Source organism: Heptranchias perlo, chromosome 8 (assembly GCF_035084215.1).
Source record: "Heptranchias perlo isolate sHepPer1 chromosome 8, sHepPer1.hap1, whole genome shotgun sequence".
Classification (NCBI taxonomy): domain Eukaryota; kingdom Metazoa; phylum Chordata; class Chondrichthyes; order Hexanchiformes; family Hexanchidae; genus Heptranchias; species Heptranchias perlo.
In genome coordinates this window covers 2,255,655-2,277,284 of record NC_090332.1, presented here as the reverse complement: position 1 = coordinate 2,277,284, position 21,630 = coordinate 2,255,655, and the positions used below count along the sequence as shown (strand labels likewise).

The 21,630-nt window shown below is 48.3% G+C and overlaps 1 protein-coding gene across 1 annotated transcript in view; it reads left to right on the top strand.

Moving 5' to 3' along the window:
* Window positions 1-21,630, top strand: part of LOC137324288 (tripartite motif-containing protein 16-like) — a 77,738-nt gene that overhangs the window by 37,982 nt on the left and 18,126 nt on the right. Inside the window, exons 5-10 of the mRNA XM_067988429.1 lie at window positions 10,662-10,753; window positions 11,377-11,418; window positions 12,379-12,574; window positions 14,633-15,267; window positions 18,127-18,222; window positions 20,453-20,686. Of these exons, the coding sequence (XP_067844530.1) occupies window positions 10,662-10,753; window positions 11,377-11,418; window positions 12,379-12,574; window positions 14,633-15,267; window positions 18,127-18,222; window positions 20,453-20,686 (1,295 nt within the window). The remainder of the gene's footprint in view (window positions 1-10,661; window positions 10,754-11,376; window positions 11,419-12,378; window positions 12,575-14,632; window positions 15,268-18,126; window positions 18,223-20,452; window positions 20,687-21,630) is intronic.

Here is a 21,630-nt window from a genome sequence, read left to right as displayed (position 1 = left end):
CTCCGCTCAGAGTGCGGGTCGGCCTTCGAGCCTGGGCCTTTAGTAGTCTCCGAGTCCTGCACTCTCTCCCAGGTCCGCTCCCGCCTGTAGCTCCGCTCTGATACGGAGAGGTGTATACGAAGTGAGGGACTTTGGAGTGCATGTCCACAGATCCCTGAAGGTAGCAGGACAGGTAGATAAGGTGGTTAAGAAGGCATACGGGATACTTTCCTTTATTAGCTGAGGCATAGAATATAAGAGCAGGGATGTTATGCTGGAACTGTATAAAACACTAGTTAGGCCACAGCTTGAGTACTGAGTACAGTTCTGGTCACCCCATTACAGGAAGGATGTGATTGCACTAGAGAGGGTACAGAGGAGATTTACGAGGATGTTGCCAGGACTGGAGAATTTTAGCTATGATGACAGATTGGATAGGCTGGGGGTGTTTTCCTTGGAACAGAAGAGGCTGAGGGGAGATTTAATTGAGGTGTATAAAATTATGAGGGGCCCAGATAGAGAGGATAGGGAGGACCTATTTCCCTTAGCGGAGGGGTCAATAACCAGGGGGCATAGATTTAAAGTGATTGGTAGAAGGATTAGAGTGGAAATTAGGATTTTTTTTTTCACCCAGAGGGTGGTGGGGGTCTGGAACTCACTGCCTGAGAGGGAGGTAGAGACAGAAACCCTCAACTCATTTAAAAAATACCTGGATGTGCACCTGAAGAGCCGTGACCTGTGGGGCTACGGACCAAGTGCGGGGAAGTGGGATTAGGCTGGGTGGCTCGTATCTCACCAGGCGTGGACACGATGGGCCGAATGGCCTCCTTCTGTGCCGTAAATTTTCTATGATTCTATGACAGGCGTTAGGCCCCTAAAATATGGAACTTGGGGACCTAACGCTGGTGGAAGGACCCCATCGAGAGGTTTGTCAGCGATAAGCAGGGCAAGTGTCGGGCATATCCCGCTCAGGATTCATCAGCGGCCCCTCATGGCTGCCAACGACAGGTGGGTGGCAAATTTTGTTTTTTTTTAAACAGTATCTGTGGAGCCAGGAGGAGCAGGAGTACTCAGCCCACAACCAGTAGGTCTTTTCAACTATCAGGAAAGACTGGACAGGCTGGGGCTTTTATCTCTAGAAAAGAGAAAACTGAGGGGTGACCTACTGGAGGTCTTTAAAATTATAAAGGGGTTTGATAGGGTAAACGTAGAGAAGATGTTTCCACTTGTGGGGGAGACCAAAACTAGGGGCCATAAATATAAGATAGTCTCTAACAAATCCAATAGGGAATTCAGGAGAAAATTCTTTACCCAGAAAGATGTTAGAATGGGGAACTCGTTACCACAAGCAGTAGTTGAGGTGATTAGCATAGATGCAATTAAGGGGAAGCTGGATAAACACATGAGGGAGAAAGGAATAGAAGGATATGCTGATAGGGTGAGATGAAGTAGGGAGGGAGGAGGCTCCTGTGGAGCATAAATACCAGCATAGACCAGTTGGGCCGAATGGCCTGTTTCTGTACATTCTATGTGGGCAGAGTCAACATGATTTTATGAAAGGGAAATTGTGTTTGACAAATCTATTAGAGTTTTTTGAGGATATAACTAGCAGGGTAGATAAAGGGGAACCCGTGGATTTTCAAAAGGCATTCAACAAGGTGCCACATATAAGGTTATTACACAAGATAAGGGGTCATGGGATTGGGGGTAATATATTAGCATGGATAGAGGATTGGTTAACGGACAGAAAACAGAGAGTAGGGATAAACGGGTCATTTTCGGGTTGGCAGGCTGTAACTAGTGGGGTGCCGCAAGGATTGGGCCTCAGCTATTTACAATCTATATTAATGACTTAGATGAAAGGACTGAGCGTAATGTATCCAAGTTTGCTGACGATACAAAGCAGATGGAGTATAATGTGGGGAATTGTGAGGTTATTCACTTTGGTAGGAAGAATAGAAAAACAGAATTTTTTTTTAAATGGTGAGAAACTATTAAATGTTGGTGTTCAGAGGGATTTGGACGTCCTCGTACACAAAACACAAAAAGTTAACAGGCAGGTACAACGAGCAATTAGGAAGGCAAATGATATGTTGGCCTTTATTGCAAGTGGGTTGGAGTACAAGAATAGCAAGTCTTGCTATAATTGTACAGGGCCTTAGTGAGACCACACCTGGAGTACTGTGTACAGTTTTGGTCTCCTTATCTAAGGAAGGATATACTTGCCTTAGAGGTGGTGCAACGAAGGTTCACTGGATTAATTCCTGGAATGAGAATGTTTTCCTATGAGGAGAGGTTGAGTAGAATGGGCCTATACTCTCTGGAGTTTAGAAGACTGAGAGGTGATCTCATTGAAATATATAAGATTCTGAGAGGGCTTGACAGGGTAGATGCTGAGAGGCTGTTTCCCCTGGCTGGAGAGTCTAGAACTTCGGGGTGTAGTCTCAGGATAAGGAGTCGGACATTTAGGACTGAAATGAGGAGGAATTTCCAAAGGTTGGAACCTGAATATTCAAGGGTACTTGACATTTCGGAAGGACAGGAATCTAGGAGAAGGTGGAGGGGTCGCTCTGATAATTAAGGATGATGTGAGTATAATAGAGAGAAATGACCTTAGTTCTAAAGACCAAGATAAAGAATCAGTTTGGGTAGAGATAAGAAATAGTAAAGGCAAGAAGTCACTTATGGGAGTAGTTCATATGCCCCGTAACAGTAACCACACTGTAGGACACGGTTTACAGGAAGAAATAATGGGGGCTTGTGAGAAAGGAACAGCGATAATCATGGGTGATTTTAATCTACATATAGATTGGAAGAATCTGATTGGCAAAGGTAGCCTGGAAGATGAGGTCATAGAGTGCTTTCAGGACAGTTTCTTAGAGCAGCATGTTCTAGAGCCAACAAGAGAGCAGGCTATTCTAGATCTGGTAATGTGTAATGAGCCAGGATTAATTAATGACCTCATTGTAAAGGAGCCTCCAGGTAGCAGTGATCACAATATGATTGAACTTTGCATTCAGTTTGAGGGAGAGAAGAGTAGGTCTAAGTCTAATGTTTTAAACTTAAATCAGGGCAATTATGAGGGCATGAAGACAGAGCTGGCTAAAGTGAACTGGGAAATTAGGTTAAGGGATTGGTCAGTAGAGGTGCAGTGGCAAATATTTAATAACACTCCGCAAAGATACATTCCAGTAAGAAAGAAAGACTCCAGGGGAAGGATGTAGCACTGTGGCTAACTAAGGAAGTTAAAGATGGTGTCAAATTTAAAGAAAAAGCATTAGTGACAGGTCAGATGATTGGACAGAATATAAAAAAAACAGCAAAGAATGACTGAAAGAATAATAATGAGGGAGAAAGTAGAGTACGAGAGAAAGCTCATTAGAAATATTAAAACAGATAGTAAGAGTTTCTACAGGTATTTAAGATGGGAAAAAAGTAAGTAAAGTGAGCGTTGGTCCTCTAGAAGGTGAGTCTAGGGAGCTAATAATGGAGAATAAGGAAATTGCAGATGAATTGATCCGCCATTTCCTTATTCTCCGCCTTATCTGATATTTTGCGTCCGTCTTCACTGCAGAGGATACAAATAACGTGACAGAAATAATTGTGAATCGGGCAGGAGGAACTTAAAACATTTACAATCACCAGGGAAAGGGTTCTGAAAAAAATATTAGAACTAAAAGCCGACAAGTCCCCAGGTCCTTCATCCCAGGGTCTTAAAAGAAGTGGCTGCAGAGATAGTCGATGCATTGATACTAAATTTCCAAAATTCCCTCGATCCTGGAAGGGTCCCTTCAGATTGGAAAATAGTGACTGTAACTCCTATTCAAGAAAGGAGGGAGACAGAAAGTAGGAAACTACAGGCCAGTTACCTTAACATCTGTCATAGGGAAAATGCTAGAATCTATTATTAAGGAGGTTATAGCAGGGCACTTAGAAAATCTCAATGCAATCAGCCAGAGTCAACACGGCTTTGTGAAAGGGAAATTGTGTTTGACTAATTTATTAGAATTCTTTGAGGAAGTAACAAGCAACGTGGATAAAGGGGATGCTGTGGATGTAGTGTTCTTGGATTTCCAGAAGGCATTTGACAAGGTGCCACATCAAAGGCTACTACACAAAATAAGGGCTCATGGTGTAGGGGGTAACACATTCGCATGGATAAAGGATGGGTTAGCTAACAGGAAACAGAGTAGGCATAAATGGGTCATTTTCAGGTTGGCAATATGTAATGAGTGGAGTGCCACAGAGATCAGTACTTGGGCCTCAACTATTTACAATCTATAATCAATGATTTAGATGAAGGGACCGAATGTATGGTTGCTAAATTTGCTCATGACACAAAGGTAGGTAGGAAAGTAAGTTGTGAAGAGGACATAAGGAGTCTGCAAAGGGATATAGATAGGTTAAGTGAGTGGGCAAAAAGTTGGCAGATGGCGTATAATGTGGGAAAATGTGAACGTGTCCACTTTGGCAGGAGGAATAGAAAAGCAGTATATTATTTAAATGGAGAGAGATTACAGAACTCTGAGGTACAGAGGGATCTGGGTGTCCCAGTACATGAATCACAAAAGGTTAGTATGCAGGTACAGCAAATGATAAGGAAGGCAAATGGAATGCTGTCATTTATTGCAAGGGGAATGGAATATAAAAGTAGAGATGTTTTGCTACAATTGTACAGGGCAATGGTGAGACCATAATCTGGAATACTGTGTGCAGTTTTGGTCTCCTTATTTAAGAAAGGACATAATTGGTTTTGGAGGCGGTTCAGAGAAGGTTCACTCAACTGATTCCTGGGATGAGGGGGTTATCTTATGAGGAAAGGTTGGACAGGTTGGGCCTGTATACACTGGAGTTTAGAAGAATGAGAGGTGATCTTATTGAAACATATAAAATCCTGAGGGGACTAGAAGGGGTAGATGCTGAGAGGATGTTTCCCCTTGTGAGAGACACTAGAACCAGGGGCCACAGTTTAAAAATAACGGTTCTCCCATTTAAGACGGAGATGAGGAGAATTTTTTTCTCTCAGAGGGTCGTGAGTCTGTGGAACTCCCTTCCCCAGAGAGCGGTGGAGTCAGGGTCATTGAATATTTTTAAGGCTGAGTTAGATTCCTGATTAACAAGGGAATCAAAGGTTATAGTAGGTAGATGGGAAAGTAGGGTTGAGGTCACAATCAGATCAGCCATGATCTTATCAAATGGCAGAGCAAGCTCGAGGGGCCGAATGGCCTACTCCTGCTCTTAATTTGGATGTTCTTCACTCAGAGGGTTGTGAATCTTTGGAATTCTCTACCCCAGAGGGCTGTGGATGCTCAGTCGTTGAGTATATTCAAGGCTGAGATCAATAGATTTTTGAAATCTAAGGGGATCAGGGGATATGGGGATCAGGCGGGAAAGTGGAGTTGAGGTTGAAGATCAGCCATGATCTTATTGAACAATGCAGCAGACTTGAGGGGCCGTACGGCCTACTCCTGCTCCTATTTCTTATGTTCTTAGCTATAGTATGACACATCGGAGGGTTCAGTTGGTTTATATTGTGTACGGGATAACACACAGCAAGGGGTATGTCACAGGGTAGTGTCACATCGAGGGGTTCAGATGGTTTATAATGAGCCAGAAATTGCTTTTTAAAAAAAGTGAGCTCAACAGCGCTCACCGTTGTTAGTGGCCAAATGAAAGAGCAAATTTTGGTGTTCACACACGTGCAGACAAACACGGAAATCCGGAATTTGCTCTTCCTGGTTCGCCCGGCGATCTGCCAGCTTCGACTTAAAGGGATATCGCCAGCTGCAATCAGCAGAATCAAGGGACCTGCACCAACTTGCTCTTTTGCCCAGCTGGAAATTAACTAATATCGCCACAAAACAGGTCCGCTTAAAAATACCAGGTTTAACTAAATTTTAACAGCGTGGTAAGTCTTAATGATAGCCAAACAACTAAAAATTAACTTTTAAAAATGTGGACTCTCATTACTCCTTACTTTAATAGTTTTTGGTCATTAAAAATGTTTTCTTTAAATTGAAAAAAATGTTTCTTTTTACTTTTTCCTTCTGTCTCTTTTATTTAATTTGATTATTTCTTACCATCTTTTTTTGCTGTCTATAACTGCTTCCATTACGAGTGATTTGATTGTTGCAGTTTTCACTTCCTGGTTTTTACGTGGCAGCTTGTTTTGACCCTTCGCGGCTTTTCAAGGATGCTGCAATCTGACTGGTCGAGTGGAGAGATTGAGGCCTGTCGATCTCTCGTGGGTCCGAACTTTGTTGGGGCTAACGCTGGCCTCGTCTCCGCTTCCTATTAGAGAAAGTGCCCGCATTAAAGACCACGCTAAGTTAGTGTGTGGGTACAAATCTATGGAGCGGCAAACATTGCTGGTTCACTGCTCCGAGCAATTTACCGCCCATTGTATACAGGATAACACACAGAGAGGAATGTGTCACAGGGCAGTGTCACACCAAGGGTTCAAATGGTTTATATTGTATCCAGCCTGTATTCTGCTCTTGTGAACAATGTGTGTGACAGATTGTGGGTTTATGAGATTGCAGAATGTTGTACAGCGCCAGGGGAACATAGGGAGTTAGGAGGTAAATTAAAAAATAGGACCTCAAAGGTAGTAATCTCAGGATTGCTGCCAGTGCCACGTGCTAGTCAGAGTAGAAATAGGAGGATATTTCAAATGAATACGTGGCTAGAGGAATGGTGCAAGGGGGAGGGATTCAAATTCCTGGGACACTGGAAACGGTTCTGGGGGAGGTGGGACCAGTACAAACCGGACGGTCTGCACCTGGGCAGGGCCGGGACCGCTGTCCTAGGAGGAGTGTTTGCTAGTGCTGTTGGGGAGGGTTTAAACTAAAGTGGCAGGGGGTTGGGAACCTGAGCAGGGAGAGAGAGGAAAGCGTAACAGGAAGGGACAGAAGGTATGGAGTAATAGGTAAAGTGTTAAAAAAGGAAAAAGCAGGAACTAAGCGTCACAAAACAGATTTGAAAGTTCTTTATCTGAATGCACGTAGCATTCGTAATAAAATGGACGAGTTAACGGCACAAATAACTACGTATGGGTATGATCTTGTGGCCATTACAGAAACATGGCTGCAGGGTGACAACGACTGGGAATTAAATATGCCAGGGTATTTAACAATCAGGAAGGACAGGCAGGAAGGAAGGGGAGGTGGGGTGGCTATGTTAATAAAGGAAGGAATCACTGTAATACAGAGAAATGATATTGGGACAAAGCATCAAGATAATGAAACAGTTTGGGTGGAGATAAGGAATAATAAGGGAAAAAAAACATTAGTGGGCGTAGTATATAGGCCTCCTAATAGTTGCAACTCTGCTGGAAGAAGTATTAATCAGGAGATAGTCGGGGCATGTAATAAGGGAACAGCCATAATTATGGGGGATTTTAATTATCATATTAACTGGACAAATCAAATTGGGCAGAGCAGCCTTGAGGACGAGTTCATTGAGTGCATCAGGGATGGATTTCTTGAGCAGTATGTAACTGATCCTACAAGGGGGCAGGCAACCTTGGACCTGGTCCTGTGTAATGAGTCAGGATTAATTAATAATGTCCTAGTTAAGGATCCCCTTGGAATGAGTGACCACAACATGGTTGAATTCCATATCCAATTAGAGGGTGAGAAGGTTGATTCTCAAACAAGCGTACTGAGCTTGAATAAAGGAGACTATGATGGTATGAGAGCGGAATTGATTAAAGTGGACTGGGAAAATAGATTAAAGGGTAAGACGGTACATGAGCAGTGGTGTTCATTTAGGGAGTTATTTTACAACTTTCAAAATAAATATATTCCACTGAGGAAAAAAGGGTGTAAAAGAAATGACAGCCACCCGTGGCTAAGTAAAGAAATCAAGGATAGTATCCGACTAAAAACAAGGACATATAAGGTAGCCAAACTTAGTGGGAGGATAGAAGATTGGGAATTCTTCAAAAGACAGCAAAAAGTAACTAAAGGATTGATTAAGAAAGGGAAGTTAGATTATGAAAAGAAATTAGCAAAAAATATAAAAACAGATAGCAAGAGTTTCTATAGTTATATAAAAAGAAAAAGGGTGGCTAAGGCAAACATAGGTCCCTTAGAGGATGAGACCGGGAAATTAATGGTGGGAAACATGGAGATGGCAAAAATGCTGAACAAATATTTTGTTTCAGTCTTTACAGTAGAGGACACTAAGAATATCCCAACACTGGACAAACAGGGGACTCTCGGGGGGGAGGAGCTAAATACGATTAAAATCACTCAAGAGATGGTACTCAGTAAAATAATGGGACTCAAGGCGGATAAATCCCCTGGACCTGATGGCTTCCATCCTAGGGTCTTGAGGGAAGTGGCAGTAGGGATTGTGGATGCTTTGGTGATAGTTTTCCAAAATTCCCTGGACTCAGGAGAGGTCCCGGCAGATTGGAAAACTGCTAATGTAACACCGTTATTTAAAAAGGGTAGTAGGCAGAAGGCTGGAAATTATAGGCCAGTTAGCTTAACATCTGTGGTGGGTAAAATTTTGGAGTCTATTATTAAGGAGACAGTAACGGAACATTTAGATAAGCATAATTTAATAGGACAAAGTCAGCATGGCTTTATGAAGGGGAAGTCATGTCTGACAAATTTGCTTGAGTTCTTCGAGGATATAACGTATAGGGTGGATAAAGGGGAACCAGTGGACGTAGTGTATTTAGACTTCCAGAAGGCATTCGACAAGGTGCCACATAAAAGATTATTACTTAAGATAAAAAATCACGGGATTGGGGGTAATATTCTGGCATGGGTGGAGGATTGGTTATCAAACAGGAAGCAGAGAGTTGGGATAAATGGTTCATTTTCGGACTGGCAACCAGTAACCAGTGGTGTTCCACAGGGGTCGGTGCTGGGTCCCCAACTCTTTACAATCTATATTAACGATTTGGAGGAGGGGACCGAGTGCAACATATCAAAATTTGCAGATGATACAAAGATGGGAGGGAAAGTAGAGAGTGAGGAGGACATAAAAAACCTGCAAGGGGATATAGACAGGCTGGGTGAGTGGGCGGAGATTTGGCAGATGCAATATAATATTGGAAAATGTGAGGTTATGCACTTTGGCAGGAAAAATCAGAGAGCAAGTTATTTTCTTAATGGCGAGAGACTGGAAAGTACTGCAGTACAAAGGGATCTGGGGGTCCTAGTGCAAGAAAATCAAAAAGTTGGTATGCAGGTGCAGCAGGTGATCAAGAAAGCCAACGGAATGTTGGCTTTTATTGCTAGGGGGATAGAATATAAAAACAAGGAGGTATTGCTGCAGTTATATAAGGTATTGGTGAGACCGCACCTGGAATACTGCATACAGTTTTGGTCTCCATACTTAAGAAAAGACATACTTGCTCTCGAGGCAGTACAAAGAAGGTTCACTCGGTTAATCCCAGGGATGAGGGGGCGGACATATGAGGAGAGGTTGAGTAGATTGGGACTCTACTCATTGGAGTTCAGAAGAATGAGAGGCGATCTTATTGAAACATATAAGATTGTGAAGGGTCTTGATCGGGTGGATGCAGTAAGGATGTTCCCAAAGATGGGTGAAACTAGAACTAGGGGGCATAATCTTAGAATAAGGGGCTGCTCTTTCAAAACTGAGATGAGGAGAAACTTCTTCACTCAGAGGGTGGTAGGTCTGTGGAATTTGCTGCCCCAGGAAGCTGTGGAAGCTACATCATTAGATAAATTTAAAACAGAAATAGACAGTTTCCTAGAAGTAAAGGGAATTAGGGGTTATGGGGAGCGGGCAGGAAATTGGACATGAAGCTGAGTTCGGATCGGTCAATGCCCTGTGGGTGGCGGAGAGGGCCCAGGGGCTATGTGGCCGGGTCCTGCTCCGACTTCTTGTGTTCTTTAGATTTGTGGTTGGGATCAGATCAGCCATGATCTTATTGAATGGCGGAGCAGGCTCGAGGGGCCGATTGGCCTACTCCTGCTCCAATTTCTTATGTTCTTATGTTCTTATGTACACCGCTTGTTGCGAGGGGAACATGTACACCGCTTGTTGCGAGGGGAACATGTACACCGCTTGTTGCGAGGGGAACATGTACACCGCTTGTTGCGTGGGGAACATGTACACCGCTTGTTGCGAGGGGAACATGTACACCGCTTGTTGCGTGGGGAACATGTACACCGCTTGTTGCGAGGGGAACATGTACACCGCTTGTTGCGTGGGGAACATGTACACCGCTTGTTGCGAGGGGAACATGTACACCGCTTGTTGCGTGGGGAACATGTACACCGCTTGTTGCGTGGGGAACATGTACACCGCTTGTTGCGAGGGGAACATGTACACCGCTTGTTGTGTGGGGAACATGTACACCGCTTGTGTGGGGAACATGTACACCGCTTGTGTGGGGAACATGTACACCGCTTGTTGCGAGGGGAACATGTACACCGCTTGTGTGGGGAACATGTACACCGCTTGTTGCGAGGGGATCATGTACACCGCTTGTTGCGAGGGGATCATGTACACCGCTTGTTGCGAGGGGAACATGTACACCGCTTGTTGCGAGGGGAACATGTACACCGCTTGTTGCGTGGGGAACATGTACACCGCTTGTTGCGAGGCTTTCAGCTTCATGCCTCGTCCTCCCGTCATGGAGAAGCTGGAAGCTTTGGGAGGATGTGGCCAACTCTTGGATTTATCTATTCTAGCTCCCAAGATCTGCGCGAAGATGAATGGGAGACTCACTACAATCTATCTCACTCAAAAGTGGAGTCTGACCAGATTGTCCACTATCACCCATCCGATTTGATATCTTCATCCACGCTGCATTGAATTGAATTGTAAGGGATGATCTCGGTTTACCTGCTCTGGGCATCGCTGAAATTAATTATTTTCACAGGTTGTTGCTAGACTCACCTGTGGATCTAATGCATTCTACTCACCATCAATCCGCCTTCAAAAACTGAATCACCGCACACATCAGAATGCCAGAAAGTACAAAAAAGTCTTAACATTTCCTTGGGGGCAGCATGACCCTGGGCCCCCCAATAGAATATAAATGTTGCTCCATCAGAACTCACCATCCCTTTCAAAAGTTTTATGACCCGTGTTTTTTCCCCCTGTAACAGCTGTTTTATTGATATTGCTCCAGCTGATGTCAGCTCATGTCTCACTGCATTCCCAAGTATAACTAATTATTTTCGCCTGTTCTAGGTGAAATCACTGGGTTTCAGCTTTCACAGAAAAACAAACTAAGTCACAGAATGTGATGCAATAACACGAATAAAATTCCTGAAATCCAATGTAATGAAAAGCAATTAAAATATCCAATCACTGTGAAACAGTGTCCTCTGTCATGAAGCTTTATTCAGCAATGTTTTTAGTTGCACGTTGCCTTATGAATTCTCCGCTTTTTTGTTGCAGCCTCAGCTTGTTGAAAGCTGTTTGTCAGCTGTTGTGAATTATGTAAGTTAGTTTATATGAGGAACTGATTTGAAATTGCCCAAGTACATTACGCATAAATCCCCCACAGGCAGCAGAGAGGGTAAGCTGTCATCTGGCTCAAACCCAAGTAAAGGTAGAGTGAGTAATCCATTAATACTTCACTCCATTATTCTATATATAAACCCCCTGAACCCCTTGATTAGATTCCAGCCAGTAACTCACTCCCAGATATCCATTATTCTATATATAAACCACCTGAACCCCTCGATTAGATTCCAGTCTGTAACTCACTCCCAGATATCCATTATTCTATATATAAACCCCCTGAACCCCTCGATTAGATTCCAGTCTGTAACTCACTCCCAGATATCCATTATTCTATATATAAACCCCCCGGACCCCTCGATTAGATTTCAGTCTGTAACTCACTCCTGGGTATCTGTTATTCTATATATAAACCCCCTGAATCCCTCGATTAGATTCCAGGCTGTAACTCACTCCCGGGTATCCATTATTCTATATATAAACCATCTGAACCCCTCGATTAGATTCCAGCCTGTGACTCATTCAGTAATTATCATATTCCCCATTCAAGAGATACAATGACTAGAATTTCCCTGTCGTGGTTATTCTGCGCATCATCGTATTCCGAAGAGTCGACATATCTGATGCCCTTCTAACTTCCTTATAACAGTAACTTTTTACATCTCTGACCACAGGCTGAGTGTACAGTCATCAAAATTCTCGCTGCAGTTATAATTTGAGTCCTTCCAGCAACCAGTGTCACTCCCGTCACCCATTACAAGCACCAGCATGGTACTGCCAAGCCAGGAGATTTGAATGGTCAGATTTTGGAGGTTACACTAGCGTATTGACCTCCATAGGTGAGCATCAGGATGCGGTGATGGCAGTGGAGGACACTGCTGGCATTTATTGGCTGGGGAGTCCTGGGATTGGAATATCTGGGTCTTGTTTGTGAAGGACGGCTGGTATCTGAGCGCTAAGATTTTATACAAATGTCACAGAATGCACCAAACACCTTGCACAGTGTCCTCATATCTGGAGGGGCCATCTAACTGCAACGCTGCAATCACGCATGAGCTGCAGTTAGAGGATCCAGTTGTCTTTCAGGAAAGCATCTTTTTTAAAATTCATTCACGGAATGTGGGCGTCGCTGGTGAGGCCGGCATTTATTGCCCATCCCTAATTGCTCTTGAGACATTCAAGAAGCATTTGGATGAGCACTTGAAATGCCATAGCATACAAGGCTACGGACCAAATGCTGGAGTATGGGATTAGAGTATGGGATTAGAGTAGACAGGGCTGATGGCCGGCGCGGACACGATGGGCCGAAGGGCCTCTATCCGTGCTGTATAACTCTATGACTCTCTAAGGTGGTGATGAGCCGCCTTCTTGAACCGCTGCAGTCCGTGTGGTGAAGGTTCTCCCACAGTGCTGTTAGGAAGGGAGTTCCAGGATTTTGACCCAGCGACGATGAAGGAACGGCAATATATTTCCAAGTCGGGATGGTGTGTGACTTGGAGGGGAACATGCAGGTGGTGTTGTTCCCATGTGCCTGCTGCCCTTGTCCTTCTAGGTGGTAGAGGTCGTGGGTTTGGGAGGTGCTGTCAACGCATGAAAGGTGTCACACATAATCTTTAGTTCAAGTTGGACCTGTTTTCGAATGCTGTCATAAGCTTGCAAATAACATTCGCACCAGACAAGTCGGAGGCAATGATCATCTCCAACAAGAGAGAGTCTAACCACCTCTCCTTGACATTCAACGGCATTACCATCGCCGAATCCCCCACCATCAACATCCTGGGGGTCACCATTGATCAGAAACTTAACTGGACCTGCCACATAAAGAGCAGGTCTGAGGCTGGGTATTCTGCGGCGAGTGACTCACCTCCTGACTCCCCAAAGCCTTTCCACCATCTACAAGGCACAAGTCAGGAGTGTGATGGAATACTCTCCACTTGCCTGGATGAGTGCAGCTCCAACAACACTCAAGAAGCTCGACACCATCCAGGACAAAGCAGCCCGCTTGATTGGCACCCCATCCACCACCCTAAACATTCACTCCCTTCACCACCGGCGCACCGTGGCTGCAGTGTGTACCATCCACAGGATGCACTGCAGCAACTCGCCAAGGCTTCTTCGACAGCACCTCCCGAACCTGCGACCTCTACCACCTAGAAGGACAAGAGCAGCAGGCACATGGGAACAACACCAACCTGCACGTTCCCCTCCAAGTCACACACCATCCCGACTTGGAAATATATCGCCGTTCCTTCATCGTCACTGGGTCAAAATCCTGGAACTCCCTTCCTAACAGCGCTGTGGGAGAATCTTCACGGACTGCAATGGTTCAAGAAGGCGGCTCACCACCACCTTCTCAAGAGGCAATTAGGGATGGGCAATAAATGCCGGCCTCGCCAGCGATGCCCACATCCCATGAGTGAATAAAAAATAGGGCGATGGAAGCAGATTCAATCATGGCTTTCAAAAAGGAATTGGATAAATACTTGAAGGGAAAAATTTGCAGGGCTACGGGGAAAGAGTGGGGAGTGGGACTACCTGGATTGCTCTTACAAAGAGCCAGCACAGGCTCGATGGACCAAATGGCCTCCTTCTGTGCTGTAGCCATGCTATGATTCTATGACACTGGGGCAACCTAGTGTCTCCTTATGGTTTTATTTAAGAAAAGGCACACTTCACACAAACGCACACAAACATACACAAACACAGACACAGACACAGACACAGACACAAACATACACAAACACAGACACAGACACAGACACAAACATACACAAACACAAACACAGACACAAACACACACAGACATACAGACACACAGACACACAAAGACACAAACGCACACAAACACAAACATACACAGACACACAAACACAGAGACACAGACTCACACACACACAAACGCTTGTGTAAATGCCGCAGGTCCATTCTGCAGCTCACCACACGAATTGTGAGAAATGAGCATTTTTTGGTGGCGAGATTGAGGGTCGGTGTTTCCACTTTTAAAACAAGACACTTGCACTGCAGGCAGTTTGAAAAAAAAACCGCACACGTCGGCTGGTCTGTTGAGGCATGAGAGGAAACGATGGGGGGTTTCGTTATAAATAACCCAAGTTCTGGTATAAGGGGCAGTCCGAGTCAGTTTCATTTTCAGTTTCTTTGAAATCCGACAGTTGTCTGGCGCTTTGAACAGGGCGCCGGGGCTGTGGGAGATTCCTGGGGAGCTGGACGGGAGGAATGGCCACCTCCACTCTCACCGTCTCTGAGGACAACCTGTGCTGTAACATCTGCCTGGACTTCTTCAGGGACCCCGCCACCCTGCCCTGCGGCCACAGCTTCTGCCAGGACTGCATCAGGAAGAATTGGGACCACCAGCATCTGAGTCCAGGCATCTACAGCTGCCCAAACTGCCGGAGATGCTTCAGCCCCCGACCCTCGCTGGGCAAGAACACAGTCCTGTCTAAGATAGTGGAGGATTTCCTCCAGACCGACCCCCGGCCCGGCTCTCAGACCCTGGCTGCCCCCCAGGACGTGCCCTGCGACTCCTGCCCCCAGGACCGTAAGCTGAAGGCAGTCAAGTCCTGCCTGGTTTGCCTGACCTCGTACTGCGAGGGGCACCTGAGGCCACACCGGGACAGCTCGGCGTTCCGGGACCACCGCCTCACCGAGCCGGTCAGGGACCTGGCTCAGAGGAGGTGCCACAAGCACAGGAAGCCCCTGGAGTCGTACTGCCGCACCGACCGCAGGTGCATGTGTTGGGTCTGCGCTCTCAGGGAGCACGGGGACCACGAAATCATTACCGTGGACGAGGAGGCGGAATATAGAAAGGTGAGGGGGGTGGACTGGGACCTGGGGAGGGGTCAGGGGGAGGACTGGGACCTGGGGAGGGGACTGGGACCTGGGGAGGGGTCAGGGGGGGAGGACTGGGGCCAGGGGAGGGGTCAGGGGGAGGACTGGGGCCAGGGGAGGGGTCAGGGGGAGGACTGGGACCTGGGGAGGGGTCAGGGGGGGGGGACTGGGACCTGGGGAGGGGTCAGGGGGGGGGGACTGGGACCTGGGGAGGGGTCAGGGGGAGGACTGGGACCTGGGGAGGGGACTGGGACCTGGGGAGGGGTCAGGGGGGGGGACTGGGACCTGGGGAGGGGTCAGGGGGGGGACTGGGACCTGGGGAGGGGTCAGGGGGGGGACTGGGACCTGGGGAGGGGTCAGGGGGGGGACTGGGACCTGGGGAGGGGTCAGGGGGGGGACTGGGACCTGGGGAGGGGTCGGGGGGAGGGGGGGACTGGGGCCTGGGGAGGGGTCAGGGGGGGATTGGGACCTGGGGAGGGGTCAGGGGGGGGGACTGGGAGCTGGGGAGGGGTCAGGGAGAGGAGGGTGGGTGTGGGACTGGGACCTGGGGAGGGGTCAGGGGGGGGGACTGGGACCTGGGGAGGGGTCCGGGGGGAGGAGGGTGGGTGAGGGACTGGGACCTGGGGAGGGGTCAGGGGGGGGACTGGGACCTGGGGAGGGGTCGGGGGGAGGCGCTGACTGGGGCCTGGGGAGGGGTCAGGGGGGGATTGGGACCTGGGGAGGGGTCAGGGGGGGGACTGGGACCTGGGGAGGGGTCAGGGGGGGATTGGGACCTGGGGAGGGGTCAGGGAGAGGAGGGTGGGTGTGGGACTGGGACCTGGGGAGAGGTCAGGGGGGGGACTGGGACCTGGGGAGGGGGTCGGGGGGGGACCGGGACCTGGGGAGGGGTCAGGGAGAGGAGGGTGGGTCTGGGACTGGGACCTGGGGAGGGGTCAGGGAGAGGAGGGTGGGTCTGGGACTGGGACCTGGGGAGGGGTCGGGGAGAGGAGGGTGGGTCTGGGACTGGGACCTGGGGAGGGGTCAGGGAGAGGAGGGTGGGTGTGGGACTGGGACCTGGGGAGGGGTCAGGGAGAGGAGGGTGGGTATGGACTGGGACCTGGGGAGGGGTCAGGGAGAGGAGGGTGGGTGTGGGACTGGGACCTGGGGAGGGGTCAGGGAGAGGAGGGTGGGTATGGGACTGGGACCTGGGGAGGGGTCAGGGAGAGGAGGGTGGGTGTGGGACTGCGATATGGGGAAAGAAACATCAAAACGCTGATTATATTTCGAGGGCGGACAGTTTGGGAGATCACCGGCACTCGATTGTACCGAGGAGGAGGGTTTGTGATGAAATGTCCATCCAATCCTGCTGTTATAGGGCACTAGACCAATGGGAGTGGATGGTGGCAGCCATCTGGGCTCCAAATAAGTGGTCACAGGTGTCCCTGATTAAAGAAACAGAGAAGGGAGTTTATATAAAGCAAATATCCCAGATTTGGGGTGGAGCGCAGGATGGAGAGACATAGGTCAGTGATGAGTTTTGAGTAAATCTAACTATAGAGGTATTCAAAATCATGAAAGGTCTAGACAGAGTAGATAGAGAGAAACTGTTCCCATTGGCGGAAGGGTCAAGAACTAGAGGAAATCGATTTAAGGTGATTGGCAAAAGAACCAAAGGTGACATGAGGAAAAACTTTTTTACACAGCGAGTGGTTAGGATCTGGAATGCACTGCCCGAGGGGGTGGTGGAGGCAGATTCAATCATGGCCTTCAAAAGGGAACTGGATAAGTACTTGAAAGGAAAACATTTGCAGGGCTATGGGGAAAGGGCGGGGGAGTGGGACTAGCTGGATTGCTCTTGCATAGGGCTGGCACGGACTTGATGGGCTGAATGGCCTTCTTCTGTGCTGTAACCATTCTATGATTTTATATTCACATGTGCCAGTGCTGTATATCCCTGATTTTAATCACTCCACCATTGACAGCCGTGCCTTCAGCTGTCTAGGCCCTAAGCTCTGGAATTCCCTCCCCAAATTTCTCCCCCTCTCCGGCTCTCTCTCCTCCTTTAAGTCGCTCCTCAAAACCTACCTCTCTGACTAAGCTTTTGGTCACCTGTCCTAATATCTCCTTATGTGGCTCAGTGACAATTTTGTTTGAAAATCGCTCCTGTGAAGCACCTTCGGATACTTTACTATGTTAAAGGTGCTGTATAAATGCAAGTTGTTGTTGTTGTACAGCCAAGGCTCCTTCGACAGCACCTCCCAAACCCGCGACCTCTACCACCTAGAAGGACAAGAGCAGCAGGCACATGGGAACAACACCACCTGCACGTTCCCCTCCAAGTCACACACCATCCCGACTTGGAAATATATCGCCGTTCCTTCATTGTCGCTGGGTCAAAATCCTGGAACTCCCTTCCTAACAGCACTGTGGGAGAACCGTCACCACACGGACTGCAGCGGTTCAAGAAGGCGGCTCATCACCACCTTCTCGAGGGCAATTAGGGATGGGCAATAAATGCCGGCCTCGCCAGCGACGCCCACATCCCGTGAACAAATAAAAAAAAATGTGCATTGCTGGTGATGTGCAGTGCCAGTTGTGCAGTGCCAGTTGTGCAGTGCCAATGGCATCTTTCAGATGAAACGTTAAACCGAGGCCCCGTCTGCCCTCTCAGTTGGACGTAAAAGGTCCCCTGGCTCTATTGGAAGAGCAGCGAAGTTCTCCCCAGTGTCATGGCCAATATTTATCCTTCAACTAATACAGATTATCATGTGATTTGTCGCAATGCCAGTGAAGGGGGGATTCCTGCCAATGAGGGGGGATGAGTATCTGTGGGTGAAGTTATATTTTATTTTTGTACAGAAACAAATCATGGAAAGGAAGACAGAATTACAGAGACACCTGCAGAGCACGGGCGATGAGATTGGAAAATGGAAACAAAACATCGATTCCATTGAGGTGAGCAGCTGGAAACCTGGGCAAGTGGTTGTCTCATAGGCACATTTTATAAATCCTCTAACAGGATCCCCATTTTGAAAACCTCCAAATAGGTCAAGCAGCCGCCATTGTGAGGGGGAGAGCAGGGATGGCCCTCTGTCCGTCCTCACTCTCAGGCCCTCTGTCCGTCCTCACTCTCAGGCCCTCTGTCCGTCCTCACTCTCAGGCCCTCTGTCCGTCCTCACTCTCAGGCCCTCTGTCCGTCCTGATATCCAGGCCTCTTTGGAGCTGCACAGGTCACCAGTTGATTTTGCTCTCTTAATGGTGGTGATTTCAAAGCCTCCCCTCATTCACAGCTGAGATCAAGAGCTCAGTGTATGAGGGAATCTGCCTGGATGAGTGCAGCTCCAACAACACTCAGGAAGCTCGACACCATCCAGGACAAAGCAGCCCGTTTGATTGGCACCCAATCCACCACCCTAAACATTCACTCCCTTCACCGGCGCACTGTGGCTGCAGTGTGTACCATCTACAGGATGCACTGCAGCAACTCGCCAAGGCTTCTTCGACAGCACCTCCCAAACCCGCGACCTCTACCATCTAGAAGGACAAGGGAGCAGCAGGCACATGGAAACAACACCACCTGCACGTTCCCCTCCAAGTCACACACCATCCTGACTTGGAAATATATCGCCGTTCCTTCATCGTCGCTGGGTCAAAATCCTGGAACTCCCTTCTTAACAGCACTGTGGGAGAATCTTCACCACACGGACTGCAGCGGTTCAAGAAGGCGGCTCACCACCACCTTCTCAAGGGCAATTAGGGATGGGCAATAAATGCTGGTCTCGCCAGCGACGCCCACATCCCATGAACAAATAAAAAAAAATTGTTTCTCTGGGATACTGTCCTAAATCCCAGAGGATCTGGAATCCTTTATTTGCTTTGCTCTTCCCGGTCCTCAGTGGCCCAGGAAGTGGCAATTCAGAGGGTGGTGACGTGATCTTTGGCCAGGCCCTAGGAGAAGCATGAAACTGACCAGGAGGATCACTGACCGGTCACTGGGAGTGAGTGACACTGACCAGGGGGATCACTGACCGGTCACTGGGAGTGAGTGACACTGACCAGGGAGATTACTGACCGGTCACTGGGAGAGTGACACTGACCAGGGGGATTACTGACCAGTCACTGGGAGTGAGTGACACTGACCAGGGGGATTACTGACCGGTCACTGGGAGAGTGACACTGACCAGGGGGATTACTGACCGGTCACTGGGAGTGAGTGACACTGACCAGGGGGATTACTGACCGGTCACTGGGAGTGAGTGACACTGACCAGGGAGATCACTGACCGGTCACTGGGAGTGAGTGACACTGACCAGGGGGATCACTGACCGGTCACTGGGAGTGAGTGACACTGACCAGGGGGATCACTGACTGGTCACTGGGAGTGAGTGATACTGACCAGGGTGGAACAGACAGATTGCTGGGAGTGAGTGATACTGACTAGGGCGGGACCGACCGGTCACTGGGAGTGAGTGATACTGACCAGGGGGATTACTGACCGATTGCTGGGAGTGAGTGATACTGACCAGGGGAATTACTGACCGGTCAGTGGGAGTGAGTGATACTGACCAGGGCAGGACTGACCGGTCACTGGGAGTGAGTGATACTGACCATGGCGGGACTGACCAGTCACTGGGAGTGAGTGATACTGACCAGGGCGCAACTGATCAGTCACTGGGAGTGAGTGATACTGACCAGGGCGGGACTGACCGGTCACTGGGAGTGAGTGATACTGGGTGATCCAAGATTAGTTTGTGAGACAGCTGCCACATCTGGACTGGCTCATCCAATGAAGGGGCAGCTCATGAACCGGATAGACAGAGTCTTTGAAATCAGGATGGTCAGTGGGAGGTGACTGACTGATGTGGGGTGGGACGGGGTGGGGAGGGTAATTAACCAATTGATTGAAGGTGTCTAACACTGACTGGCGGTGAGTGACCAGTTGACAGGAGATGGTTAACACCGACCGGGGGCGAGTGACTGGTTGGCAGGAAGTTGTGTAGCTTTGAACAGAACCGACTCTGGTCCAGCATCTCTCCCTGTGGGTTAATGTCTGGCATCCACTGCACTTCCTCAGACCGTGCAAAGCACACGCTCAGCCCTCCCATCACTCTGGCCCCACACGCCACCATTCCAAAGCACACGCTTTGAGAGATCCAATAGATTGTCCTATCCCTCTCCTCCACAGGAATTTGCCCGAAGGCTGAAGGGCGAGACTGTGAGCAGGTTCACTGAGTTACTGTGCGCAGTGGAGAAGGCGCAGAGGGAAGTCATCGAGTATATAGAGAGGGAGGCGCGAGCGGAGCTGAACCAGGCCAACAGTGCCAAGAAAGAACTGGAGCAGAAATGGACGGAGCTGAGACAGGAGAAGGTGCGGCTGGAGGCTCTCTCAAAGACCAATGACAACATCTACATCTCACAGGTGAGGTGGTCAGTAGTTGTACAAATACAAGGGGCAGGGTGGGGGGAGCAAGGGGTGGTGTGTGTGGGGTGTTAGTTTATATTATGTTACGACACTTGTGTCCAGCAGAAGAAGCCTGGTGCAAATACAACAACAGGAGAGCCCGGCAGCCCCGCCTCCTAAATTACATCACACTGGGAGGGGGCGGAGCCACCCACATGCCTTCATTATCAAATAAATAATTTCTAGAGGGATTCATTGGAAGATGATAACACAAATATTTAAAAGCAAGTATTTGCATTTATATAGCGCCTTTCACGACCTCTGGTCGTCCCAACGAGCTTTACAGCCAATGAAGTACTTTTGAAGAGTAGTCACTGTTGTAATGTAGGAAACACGGCTGCCAATTTGCGCACAGCAAGATCCCACAAACAGCAATGTGATAAATGACCAGATAATCAGTTTTAGTGATGTTGGTTGAGGGATAAATATAGGCCCCAGGACACCGGGGAGAACTCCCCTGCTCGTCTCTGAATAGTGCCATGGGATCTTTAAAGACCTAAAAGAGGGCAGACGGGGGTCTCGGTTTAACGTCTCATCTAAAAGTCGGCACCTCCAACAGTGCAGCACTCCCTCAGTACGGCACTGGGAATACCAGCCCCAAATCTCTTAGTCACTGGAGAGGGACTTGAACCAACAACCTTCAGACTCAGAGGTGAGAGAGCTGCCCACTGGGCGACACATACATTAAATTGCAGTTTGGCTAATATTGACAGCTCAGGGCAAAGTCGAGGCAGGCATTGTTCAGGACGTCCTTGGCACGCACGGTTTGATTGTTTACCTTCTACTCAGATGGGGACCTTTCCAGCAAATAACTCAAAGTATTTGTGCCTGGAAGGCTGTTTCCAGTGGGGTTCCGCAGGGCTCAGTACTGGGTCCCCTGCTTTTTGTGATACATATTAATT